This window comes from Mesitornis unicolor, unplaced genomic scaffold (genome assembly GCF_000695765.1).
Source record: "Mesitornis unicolor isolate BGI_N332 unplaced genomic scaffold, ASM69576v1 scaffold32884, whole genome shotgun sequence".
Taxonomy (NCBI): Eukaryota; Metazoa; Chordata; class Aves; order Mesitornithiformes; family Mesitornithidae; genus Mesitornis; species Mesitornis unicolor.
In genome coordinates, this window is record NW_010182649.1 from 8,046 (window position 1) to 20,017 (window position 11,972).

Genomic DNA, 11,972 nt, shown 5'->3' on the forward strand with positions numbered 1-11,972 from the left:
CAGAATGCCCATCGGGAAGACCAGCCCCAGCCACGCACGCAGCCTCTGCCTCAGACCAATGCTGGGCAGGGGTGGCTGACTGCCAGCCAAACGGGCTCGCTTGGGATGCCGGCCCCACCAGTGCCAGAAGAAACCCAGCTGAGAAGCAGCAGCTGCCCATGACAACACCAAGAGGAGATCCAGCCCCTCTGGCATGAATGCATGGGCCAACCCAACCAGAAGAGCCACTACCAGGCCCCAGAGCAGTGGGTACAGGAGGCAGCTGCGATAGAAAGAGTCTGATGCCACAGCCAGCTCTGAGGCCACGTAGCAGAGCAAGCAGGAAGCAGCGATGAGGGTGCAGCCTCCCACCATACGCAGGGGATGGAAGCGGGCCCAGGACTGGGTGCACACAGCCCGTGCCTCCCGCAGGTAGAGCTGGAAGCGACTGATGAGGCTTCTCAGTCTGGACTGCAGCTCCGGAGGCACCAGTGTCACCTCCTGCACCTGGGCCAAAAGCTGAGTGTGCTCCTTCACGGCGTCGGTGAAGAGCTCCTGCAGGCGCTGGAGCTGCTCTGCCGGCAGGTCCTGAGCCACCAGCGAGTAGGAGTGCAGGAAGCGGTCCACCTATGGGAGAGGGGTGTATTAGGAAAAATCAGAGTTCAGCAACATGTGGAATGTATGGTCCATGCTTGGTAACGGCCCGCTGCAGATGGTGGGGTTGTCCACTGTCTGATGGCTGTGTCACCCGGAGTAATTCTGTGAGCGGGGGAGAATCCCTCAGAAGCGTGCTAGGAAAAGAATCTAACTGCAAGGAGTGCTGCTGGACGGAGTCCTTGCTGCAGCGTAGGAGTTGCTGCTGCTTTGTAAATACTGACTGTGTTTAGTGTAGCTGTCATATCCTCCCTACAGATTAGTATTTGAACTGAGTTCTAATGTTTCACTGTGTCTGTTGTAAGAAGTGCACTCCTCGTGAACACGGGCGGCTAGCACATTATTTTTGTGTGCATACTTGTAGTGAAATATTTCATACTCGCTACGAGTCTTCTAAAAATGTCTTGGAAACCCAGAGTGGCTCCTGGTAGATCAGGGTCAGCCCCCCACAACTGAAAAGACCTGGTTGGGTATTAGAGCTCTGGAATACGTTATGGCATAACTGAGAAACGTACGCAGATAAGCCCAGAGCCATGGGACAGTGAGACCCCCATAGAAGTTTTGAAGTATTGGGAGGGTTTTGTAGAAACCACTCAGACAAAGGGAAGATGATGCTTAAAGCATGCTGGGTGAATGGGGGGAGCTCTGCTGTTTGCTTTTAAATAGCAATGGGGAAGAGTTAGGAAAACGAGCTGCTCCTATTGTAAAACAAAATACGGTGGCTGACCTCAATGGGGTTTTTGTCTGACAAGATCAAATGGAAGACAGCTCCCCCGAGGATATTAAGAATCCATTGGCAAAATATAGCCAAAAGCTGGAAGAGAAGCCCCAGCACTGGTTAGTGTGTCTGATGGAAGAAGGGGGAGACACGGTACTGGTAGATAGTGTAGATATTAGTAAATTTATGGGAATCTCCCCCGACCCATACGTTCACTCAGCTTCATGCTGTATACTCCCTGGCGAAAATCATAGTTTAGTGGCTGTAAATGCAGGTTTGGGGGATCAACACTAATAATGGATCTTGGCCCCCGAGTGCTAAAGGGTGGGCTACACTGCAGCAGGCTGTTGCCCTCCTGAAAGCCGAAGGCTTGAAACTTGCAGTGGCAATGGGAAATCCAAGGACTTACTTGGACCAACCCCTCCTTCCAGGGAGTCATAATTTGTTGTTGGAGGGCTGTCCCGCAACACCTCATTAGGTGGAGACCCTACCTAATTCCCCTTCTCATGGCAGAACAGGGAAATCCCATATTGCAGGTCATAGAAAAATTGGGGCAGATGGGGGATTTGCCTGGAATAGAACCCAAACAGAACAATGCCCTCCAGATGCAGCCACCTAAGGAATCATGTTCTGAACAGGGACAGCCCAGCGAGTGTAATCGCTTATTTAAGTTACTATTGGACCGAGCAGTTCCCAAAACTGAGACTGACGGACAGCCTCTTTCTGTGCTCCGGTGTATGGCGCAGCATGGGGTTAGAAGCCAAATTCAAAAAGTAGAGTGTGGTCCCAGGGTTCACTGATACACCCATGCCTGGTTTTGCCCCTCGAACTCCCGCAGGCACACCACAGTACCCATGGAAAGATTCAGATAGGGCTGTAGCCCAATTCCACCCCAGAACTGAATGAAGGTTATACCAAGCCCCGGAGACAAAGTGCCATGTACAATGATACGACCTGCACCCTTTTGTGTTGTGTACAATTTGGTGGTCGCCCACTAATAAACAACAAGTGCGGGCATTGGTGGATACCGGGCAGAAATCAGCATTATACATGGCAATCCTTTAAAACACACGGGGGAAACAAGTCCTGTTTGGGGTTTAAGCAATCAGCCCGTTATCAGGCGCCTGACATGGATAATGTTACAAACTGGGGAGTAGGCTCTGAAATAATCCAAAATTATGATAGCCAACACCTGTTTTACCTTACCCCAGGACTGACAGCTCAAGGGTTAGTCTTACTCAATCCTGCCTAGAAACTATAGAGAACCCATTACTATTGGACATAAAAAATACATCCCCACGTTCAGTTGTGTTACCTGCAGCCCCTTGGGTCCTGGTATACCACGTACAAGGGACTCCCTCGCTAGTAGATACCCCGCGGTGGTTCGTGAGAGCAAAAGTATGGTATCGACCCCCCAGTGAACAGCCAACAGCAGCTGAAGTAATTGCAGCAAATGATTCAAAAGCAATTACCATTGTCCTGTCAGGAGATTCACACTGGTGGCATGTGCCAGCTCAGCATTTGTCCTGATGGGAGCAGGGAATTGGGTTTGTTTGTTCTTCCCCCATCCCTCCTGTGTTCGCAGGTGGGTGTGGATATCACCTCAGCCAAAAGAAAACGCCTGGGTAACCTTGGCTAATGTAACCAATCAAGACCCCCTGTGTTTGAGTACAGTGACTCCAACCAATCCATTTACAACGTGTCTGGTAGGAGTGCTGTTAACGAGGGCAGAACTGCAGAACGCGTCCTGAACAGCGATATCGCAGCCAACTGCTGCCAGACCAAACACCATCGCGAACTGGAACGCATGGCTCGCCCAGGTCGGACGTTCACCCTCACTGCTGCCTCGGGAACTTTAAATGCAGGTATTTGTACTATCTCCAATCATACCAGCAACCGGACCACATCATGGTGGGTGAATGCTACCACGCGGTGGTATAGCAACTCATCTCACTGGTGTAATGAAACAAAGACAAACACTACAAAAAGCTTTTCTACACATATGTCTTTACCCCAAGGGATCTTTCTCCTCTGTGGTGACTGTGCATGGCCCAGAGTACCACAAGCCATTAAAAGAGGGCCATGTACCCTGGGCCAACTCACGCTTTTGACTCCCAACATTACCCTTGCAGTTTGGATGCATCAGAATCATACTTGGCATACGCAGTCTCAACATAAAATACATGTTTCCTCCTCTGAGTGTAAGGATCAGGTGGAGTTCTGCTCAAACTGGGACTCTTGGACTCTGCTCGAATCATTGCTGCATCCATCTTTAGCCCAGGAGTAGCAAGTTCCACAGCCCTAACCAACCTCAACAAGCTGGGATGTTGGTTGGTAAAATTTAGCAATGCTACTGGTCGAGCTTTATCAGATTTGCTTATAGACGTTGGTAGTATTAGACATGCAACGCTGCGAAACAGAGCTGCAATTGATTTTCTTTTGCTTGGTCATGGACATGGGTGCCAAGATTTTGATGGTTTATGTCGTATGAATCTTAGTGACCACTCAACATCTATCCATGCACAAATACAAGAACTGCAACGTTTAAATCAACAACGGGTTGTGCAAACCGGGTGGAATCCATTTGCGGGTTGGACAGGGGGATGGCCTTGGTTACGAAAGCTAGTTATAGGATTTGCTCTAATTTGTCTTATCTTTTTGTGTATCTTGTGTGGCATTTCTTGTATAACCCGGCTTATCCAAAACTTAATCGATAGCTTATTAACACAGCATATTGTGCGAAAAATAGAACATCGCAGCGTTCCAAACACAGACCACGCGGTGGCAAGTATTAGGAAAAATCAGTTAAGCAACAGAATGTATGGTCCATGGTTGGAAACAGCCCACTGCAAAGGAAACAGGGAACAAAGGACCCACAGAAGAACTTTGCTGGGATGCACCACACAACGATGCTGAACTTGTGGTTCATGCTCCAGCTTGCCAGTGGGTCGGTATGGTTTATTTTTACCTTTTTCCCTAATTACTCCTTTCCTGTTATGTCTAGAATGCTCAGTAATCCTGCTTAGTTGCTTATTTTGTTAATTAAAAGGCCAGAATTTTGTTATCTTTGTGTGTGTCATTCCAGGGAATCTCCAATCCTACAAGGGCACAGGGGGTCAGACAGCAGCACTGGGACCAGTGGGAATGGGATTCACTGCCTCGCACAGCCCCTTCAGCATGGAAATAGCCCCAGTCTGCCAAGCCCTGCCAGGACAGACCTGTCCCCAGCTGCATCACCCAGGGCTGGTCATCCAAACCCAGGATTTGACCGGCAGGAAACACAATTCCTCTGCCAAAATGACATTGCTCTCAAGTGACATATCCATCTTGACAGCCACACTGACTCCTCTCAGTTCTTCACCCGCAGGTGCACCTCTGGAAACGCTGTGCATCATTAAGGCCCTTTATACAGAGTCTTTGGTAACAATAAGAAGTTCCCCAGAACTAAGTTCCCCAGAAGTTCGAGTCCTTACTAGCTATTAATCCGCACACGATGTTGACTTTTACATTGTTTGTCTAAGGACAGAAATCAAATGAAAGAGCTTATAGTGGATCAAATCAAACTGACCCCTCTTCCCCAATATGGGCACATTAACCTACTGCACTATAGACTAACGAGAGCTCATTCTGCTTCTTACTTCAAGAGCACAGGAACAGAGGCAGCTATGATCTCTGGAGTCTTAAAAAAAAGTCTTACAAGGGCATTACCAGGGCAGAGCACCCATCCAAACATCCAGCTGCTCAAGCCCTAAAACACACCGATACCTTCATGTGCCCTCCAGCTGCCTCAGACCACCAGCAGAATCAGCCCACCCTTGCCCATGAATGACAAACACATGCACCAGCTCTCTCCCAGGACTGCACAACCTCCCTGGTATGCAAAATCTTCTCGAACACCAACGTGACTGAGCCAAAAAGCTCCCTAGACAAATGAGTGCAAATATTTAAACAGGCAGAACTGTGTAAAGCTAATTCCTAATGGATGATGACCGATATCCTCAGTGACTAATGGACAGTAACATACACTATCATCTTTAAGTGACGAAGCACCCCGCTGCTCTATAAATAGACAGCAGAGAGGCTGAACACTTCTGCTTCCCATCAGCAACCATAACCTCTCCAGCTCCTCACTGACTTGCACCAGTGGTGCTGAAATGGCAGATCATGGGCTGCTTCCAGGCACCCGGGCCCAAAACAGGACCTGGTCTGGTTTGGCTTCCCTGCGAACCCCAAGGGTACAGCGAGGAGCTGGCTGGGGCTGGAGGCGTGATTCTTGTGCTCCCAGCAATCCAGGGGTCCCTCAAAGGCACTGGGAGGGACCCAGCACTTAGCTGAGACACACAACTTGCAATGCGTGCAGCAAATCTGGTTCTGTAGCATGCTGGGAGCCACAACAGACGGCCCCCACATCCTCTGTAGAGGCTCTGGCTTGCCCTGGCACATGACCTGCTCCATTGCCTGGGCTTCTTCTACATCTGGTACAGTCACTTTCACTCAAATTTTCTCATTCAGCTCTTCGGGTTCTGTATTTTGTTGTGCTTGGTGTAAACTGCTCCTCCTTTATCCCACTTTACTGCCACCTGTTACAGGCTGTTTCTTTTACTTGGTCCTTCGTTACAGTTTTCCTTCTGCCATTGATCTAGAACAGCTTTTTAGCTAACACCGTTTCTCCTCCAAAACCGAAGCAGCATCAAATCATCCATTTGTTCTCCCAAATCTCCATTAAGGAGTCTTGCCTCCAGCCATCTTCAGCATTGAGGAACCACCCTCTCCATCAGCCTCCCCAGTAACCAACTCCACCCCTGACCACCTGGGACCAACGCTCATTCTGAAGCGAATGCCACCTCCTGGCCAATATTTTCCACACCACAGCACTCACTACCAAGCACTGAACAGATATCTCTCACTTCTCTTTTGGGAAAATGGTGCCACCTTTTACTGGAGCAAACACTGCAAGGAGGTAACTCCTCAAAATAAATTCCTCATGAAGATAACACCATGTCACCACCCCACCTCCACCAAACAGAAGAGGTTTTAGCTTAAAAAAGCACTCCTTCTCCTCTCTAGTTCAATGGGGAGGCATACCAGAGGCCGTACCTGCTTGGCATTGATGTGATAGACCGAGAGCTGCTTCAAGGCTGCAGACACAGCGTCACCGTCCCCGGAGAACAGCTCAGCCATCACCTCCCCGATGTTACTGTAGGGGATGGGCACACCCAGCAGCAGGGCCACAGTGGGCACCAGGTTCACCTGTGGAACAGCCTCAGGCTCCTAGAGAGACAGGGGAGGAATCAGAAATTTGGAAAGAACACAGCAACTTTTCCCTCAGGCTACAGGACGATGGGGAAGACATCCATGTTCAGAGGAGAAGCCGGCGAAGCCAGGAGTGGGAAAACATAGGAGAAGGCAGAGGCATGACTGCCCTCCCTGAATGCCCTGCAGACAGGAGGATGCCTGCTGGGAGCTGCAGACCCTTGGGCATGGCCCTGGCTGTCTGACAGCTCACCCACTCAAACACCCCTCACAGCTGGCGTGGCCTGAACATGGGTCCCAAACACTTTATTCACCTGTATCCTGTGTCAGCCTTTCCACCGTTCTCTCAGGAAAGGTGGCAGACTCCCCACCCCTCTCAGTCTAAACAACCCGAATCACCAAATCAAACCATTACTCTCTGTGACCCCAGGATGCAGTTTTCACCCCAGATGCCACCTCACACAGTGACAGTGAAGGATCGGCTTCTTCTCACCTCTGGAGGGCCAGTGCCAAACAGGGGGGTTTTGCTGTACACAAACAGTGCTGCATTCACTTCCTTCTCACTGTCACCGCCATGGTCTCCGGTCTCTGTCATGCCGTGGTCTCCAGCCACCAGAAGAAGGGTGTCATTGCCCAGGTGATCCACCAAGGCCCTGTCACAGGGATAAGGAAGGTCAACTCCTACCTGGGCAGGGGCCTAGGTGAAAGAGGACATGTTCCCGCAAAACCTGCCTGCACCACACAGGTGAAGCCCACAAAAGGATGTGAGGAAAACTAAGCACTGATGCAGAGCTGCAACAACTGAGCCAGGTACCAGGGTGACGGCCGCTTTAAAACCAAACTGAAAATTCAGGGCCCTGTGACAGAGTGGACTGATCTTATTTAGGTACCCAGTGAATGGTGGCTGGTTCCTCGGTGCCCTCAGGGATCTTGACAAAATGCAATTCAGAACAAAGGTTCCCAACAGGCACAAATTTTAGGCTGCTTCTATTTGGGTCTTATATATTGCATCAAGTTATGTGAGCAATCTCCTACTTTTAAGGAAGAAAAAGGGGATTTGTCCCTGAAGGATGTAGTAGGTATAATATGTCATATACTGCACTCAAGACGCAACAGGGCAAGCTACCCACTCCTTCTAGCAGCAAAAATTAAAGCAGTCGTAAGAGTCAAAAGCCATAGCATTTTGGGCTGAGGCACAGCTGCATGATCAGGATTTCTGGGTCCCGTTCCACCCTCTGATACAAAGTGCAATTCCGAATCCTGAGCAGTAAATGCAGCATCCCCTAGCCAGGGTCCTCCACGTGCTTCTCAAACATTAACCAAACCTCAGTGTGACAATCTCCATTTTAAAGATGGAAAGAGCGAGGCTCAGCTTCACTCCAGTTGCACCATCACCTGATGGTTCAGCTGAGAATCCAGGCTCCAGGACATGAAGACAGCCTTACCTCTGAAACCAAACCTCTTGTGAACATTTGTCTACACAACCAGGACAGTCCCATAGTTGCAGGTTCAGCTGCTGTGGCCAAAGTCATTCTCTGTGCTTAGAGGCACAGCAAGCACCCTCTGTTGCCCTCTGCATCTGTAAATTTTCTGGGAAGACACTACCAGCCTGGCTGAAGGAAGAGGCCAGCTGGCAACCCCCCACCACCACACTAATCACCTGAGCATTTCATTCATCTGGGTGAGCTTCTTAGCCATTTCGGGATGGTCAGGTCCATGCTTGTGCCCACAGTGGTCCACGCCAAGGAAGTGAGCAATCAGCACATCCCATTCACCACTGTCCACTGCAGAACAAGAGCAGACTCATCACACACCGGCCTGGGATTCAGACACAGGCTCTGCACCTGGATCCTCCTGCCGGAGCTTTGTGGTTGCTTCTGGAAGTGACTGTTCCTTCCCCCCTGCCACTGTCACCCCCAGCTCTCAAGGGACAGGTTTTACCCCATCGATACAGGTTTTAACAGAGCCACACTCTTGGTCTACAGTGGCTGGGTACAATGCCACAAGGAGCTCAATGCCCAGCAAGTGCCCCAGTATCCATGAGTTTTGTTCACCACCCCTCAGGAGGAAAATGAAGGGTCCAATGTCACCCAAGACACCTTGAAATACCCTTAATTCAAACTGCCATAAATGGAGATAAACCAATGGGGTGCTCAGGAAAAGGAGAACCCAGAACTCCAGTACTTCCCTGGAGATACTTCAGGTCAGACTCATCAGCGAGTCTCTTTGCACCCCATCCAGGACATGTGCCCAGCACACCAACGCTGTCCCTATCTAGAAAGTTACCTTGGCCTCTTCCCTCTGCTTCAGGGCCTCAACATTTGAAAACCAACAAATTTGGAGCTAAATGTTGAACTGTAGCTCTCCCAGCAGGCACAAGTACTTCCCTGTGAAAGTCCTCTGTGCCCTTGATTTGCTTAAATTCAAACACAGATAACGCAAAGAGCATTTCCCTCAGTCCTAGGACATCAAGGAGGAGTCTGAAATCACCAAAAATTGCAAACCAATCTCACATTTCACGTTTTTCCCAAGACTAGGAGCCACCAATACTCTCCCAAGAGCAGGGCTGTACCTCAGCCTCCCGCCTGCACTGATGTGTGTTTCCCAGAGCACCGCACGCCTCCCCAGGCAGCCACGTGTCAAAGTCAAGATGCATCTCCTGCTCCATGCTGGCAGTGCATTTCTAGGACAGATGTAGAAGTCTAACCTCATCCCATCACGCTGCACTCTCTCCCGAGAGGAGGAAAAGTATTTACAGAAACAATTTACAGGCCCCAAAAGCTGATTTATCTGTGAAAATCCAGCTAGAGCACTGTAATCCTTGGGCAGTGGTGTGTAACACTCCATAACAGAAAAAACTCCTCAGCCCTATCCCAAACTTTTAGTAGGACCCCCACGTGACATAAAGGGTTACCCAGAGACTGGGGAAAGAGCTGCTTACCAGTTGGATAGAGATGCTGCAGGATCCCATCGTCCACAGTGTGAAGATCCTTCACATTAAAAGAAGGGAAGAAATACGAGCGGAAAAACTTCTTTGGGAAGAGTCCTTCCCAAGTGTCGTCACCCATGAAGACCACTCTCCTTCCTGAGGCAGCAAGAAAGGAATTAATGGGAGCCAGGAACTCACCTGAGTGATGCTGTTACCTGCACTGGTGCAAAAAGCCTGGGCAGACCCAGTTTGGGGTCTGGAGCACTGGCTCCTCTCCAACCCACACTCAAAAGCAACCTAAAATTAAAATGACCATCTGGATGTAAATGAGTTTAAATGTTGCAGACCAGCCCTGTTTCTAAGCCTACAAGTGCCCCCACACCAAACCCACCCCCACAACCTCACAACTTATCACTGACCTCCGACACATCATCCCAGCAGGAACACCCGTGGGTTGAACAGGCCAGGAGGTGGGCAGGTACACACCCATATGACCCCAGCACTTAGGAAGGGGCACCACAGAGCAGACAAGCCTTTGCCAAAGCCCACCACCCCCTGCAACACACAAAGCAGTACATGGCTGTTGATGGGGGCTGAGTAGAAGCTGTGAGTGCTGGGCTCTGGCTTTAAACACAACAGTGGTGGCTTTTCATATGTGGTGAAGAGAAGGCAAAAGCACTGATGCTTCCCACTGCCCTCACTCTGCTTGCCCTGCCTGCCACCAGCCAGCCCCCCATGTTTCCACACAGCCTCTCCAATGTGGGGGAAGGAGCTGTTCCCTCCAACACTGCTGCTCTGGTGCAGGGTCTCTACCAGTGTTTTCACCTCAGATGGTTCACCGCATTTGCCCACCTTCCTCACACACAGGGAAGCAAACAATCCAGTCACGTTGCCTCATCCCAGACACTGCTATCTGTGCCACTCTAAGCCCTGGAAGGAATCTCTCCAGGTAACACAAGACTGTGTCCTGTCCTCCTCTCTCTACCTCATCATCCCACCCCAAGAAACACTTTACAGCTGCACTAAGCACAGCCCAGCAGCACTAAACGACACCAAAAATGTGATGTGGTCGCTGCTAACAGCCACAGGCAGCTGGCTAGGCAGGCTTGCTGCCTGAGTGACACCCCCCACAGCACACCTGGCACCAGCTCCTCCCTCGAAGTGTGTCTCACCTGAACGCAAACATGACACAAGTGACTGCCTTTGCCTTTGTACGGCCGTTCCTGGTGATGACCTTGGGACAGTCACCATCAGTACAGCCGCTTTCACCTGCTTTCTTGTCATCTTTCATAGAACCATAGACTCATTTAGGCTGGAAAAGACCTTTAATATAATTGAGTCCAATCATTAACCTAACACTACCAAGTTCACCACCAAACCATGTCCCTAAGTGCCATGTCTACAGGTCTTTTAAATGCCTCCAGGGATGGTGACTCCACCACCTCCCTAGGCAGCCTGTTCCAGTGCTTGACAACCCTTGCAGTGAAGAAATTTTTCCTAATATCCAGTCTAAACCTCCCCTGGCACGACTTGAGGCCACTTCCTCTTGTTCTGTCGCTTGTTACCTGGGAGAAGAGACGGACCTCCACCTCAGTACACCTCCTTTCAGGTATCTGTAGAGAGCAGTGAGGTCTCCCCTGAGCCTCTTTTTCTCCCAGATAAACAAACTCAGTTGCCTCAGTTGCCCCTCATAGGACCTGTCCTCTAGAAGCCATGGTCCCAGCTAATTCTTACTCCCAATACAAGATGGAGAAACCCTGCCTGCATGACAGCCTGAGACAACTGTCATCTGAGCAGGGCAGAAGAGTCAGCTGACAGGGCAGAGGAGTTGTAAGGAGAGGGGAATAAAGGTCCCATGCGAGCACCGACCAGTGGCTTGCACGTGCCCTGTCCCAGCAGGACACTGCCCTCACCCACCTACCGTTCTGCACCAGCTGTGCCAGCAGGTTGTCCTCCTGGATCGCATAAGTGGCAAAGTTGCTGCCCACATCGATGAAAGTGGGCAGCGAGCCGGTGGTGAGGCCCTTGATGCGCTGCATGGTGGCTGTGGGGGGATCGGCTCTGAAACGGTAGAGGCGGGCATGGTGGGGCTGGGAGGTAGCAAGGTGGTACAAGAAACTCAGCTTGTTCTCGAAGGGCAGCGGGCTGGCCTTGGCCGGGTTAAAGTGGGCAAACTCGAAACGGAGGGCATCGATGATGACAAGCACGGCCTTGGAGAAGCGCTGGGGTGCCCAGCAGGAGCCCGGTGGGAGGCTCTGTCTCTCCCAGGGTGGTGGCACAAGTGGGTCTGAGCAGGAACTGCTGCTGGCCAGCTCAATTCGGGTGAGCAGGAAACCACTCATGAAAAGTCCAATGCCAGCAAAAAAGAGAAAGCAGACCCAGGCCAGGAAGAGCAGCACTGGCCATCGCTGCATCCTAGGGGGAAGAACAAGCAGGCTC

At 50.6% G+C, this 11,972-nt stretch overlaps 1 protein-coding gene across 1 annotated transcript in view; it reads right to left on the reverse strand.

The window, feature by feature from the left end:
• Positions 1–11,947, reverse strand: part of PIGO (phosphatidylinositol glycan anchor biosynthesis, class O) — a gene marked incomplete at its 3' end in the record, with an annotated part of 15,634 nt that extends 3,687 nt beyond the window's left edge. Inside the window, exons 1-6 of the mRNA XM_010183854.1 lie at positions 11,455–11,947; positions 9,546–9,689; positions 8,265–8,388; positions 7,098–7,257; positions 6,449–6,622; positions 2–606 (exon numbers count right to left, since the gene is read on the reverse strand). Coding sequence (XP_010182156.1) covers positions 2–606; positions 6,449–6,622; positions 7,098–7,257; positions 8,265–8,388; positions 9,546–9,689; positions 11,455–11,947 — 1,700 coding nt within the window. The remainder of the gene's footprint in view (position 1; positions 607–6,448; positions 6,623–7,097; positions 7,258–8,264; positions 8,389–9,545; positions 9,690–11,454) is intronic.
• Positions 11,948–11,972: the final 25 nt, after the last annotated feature.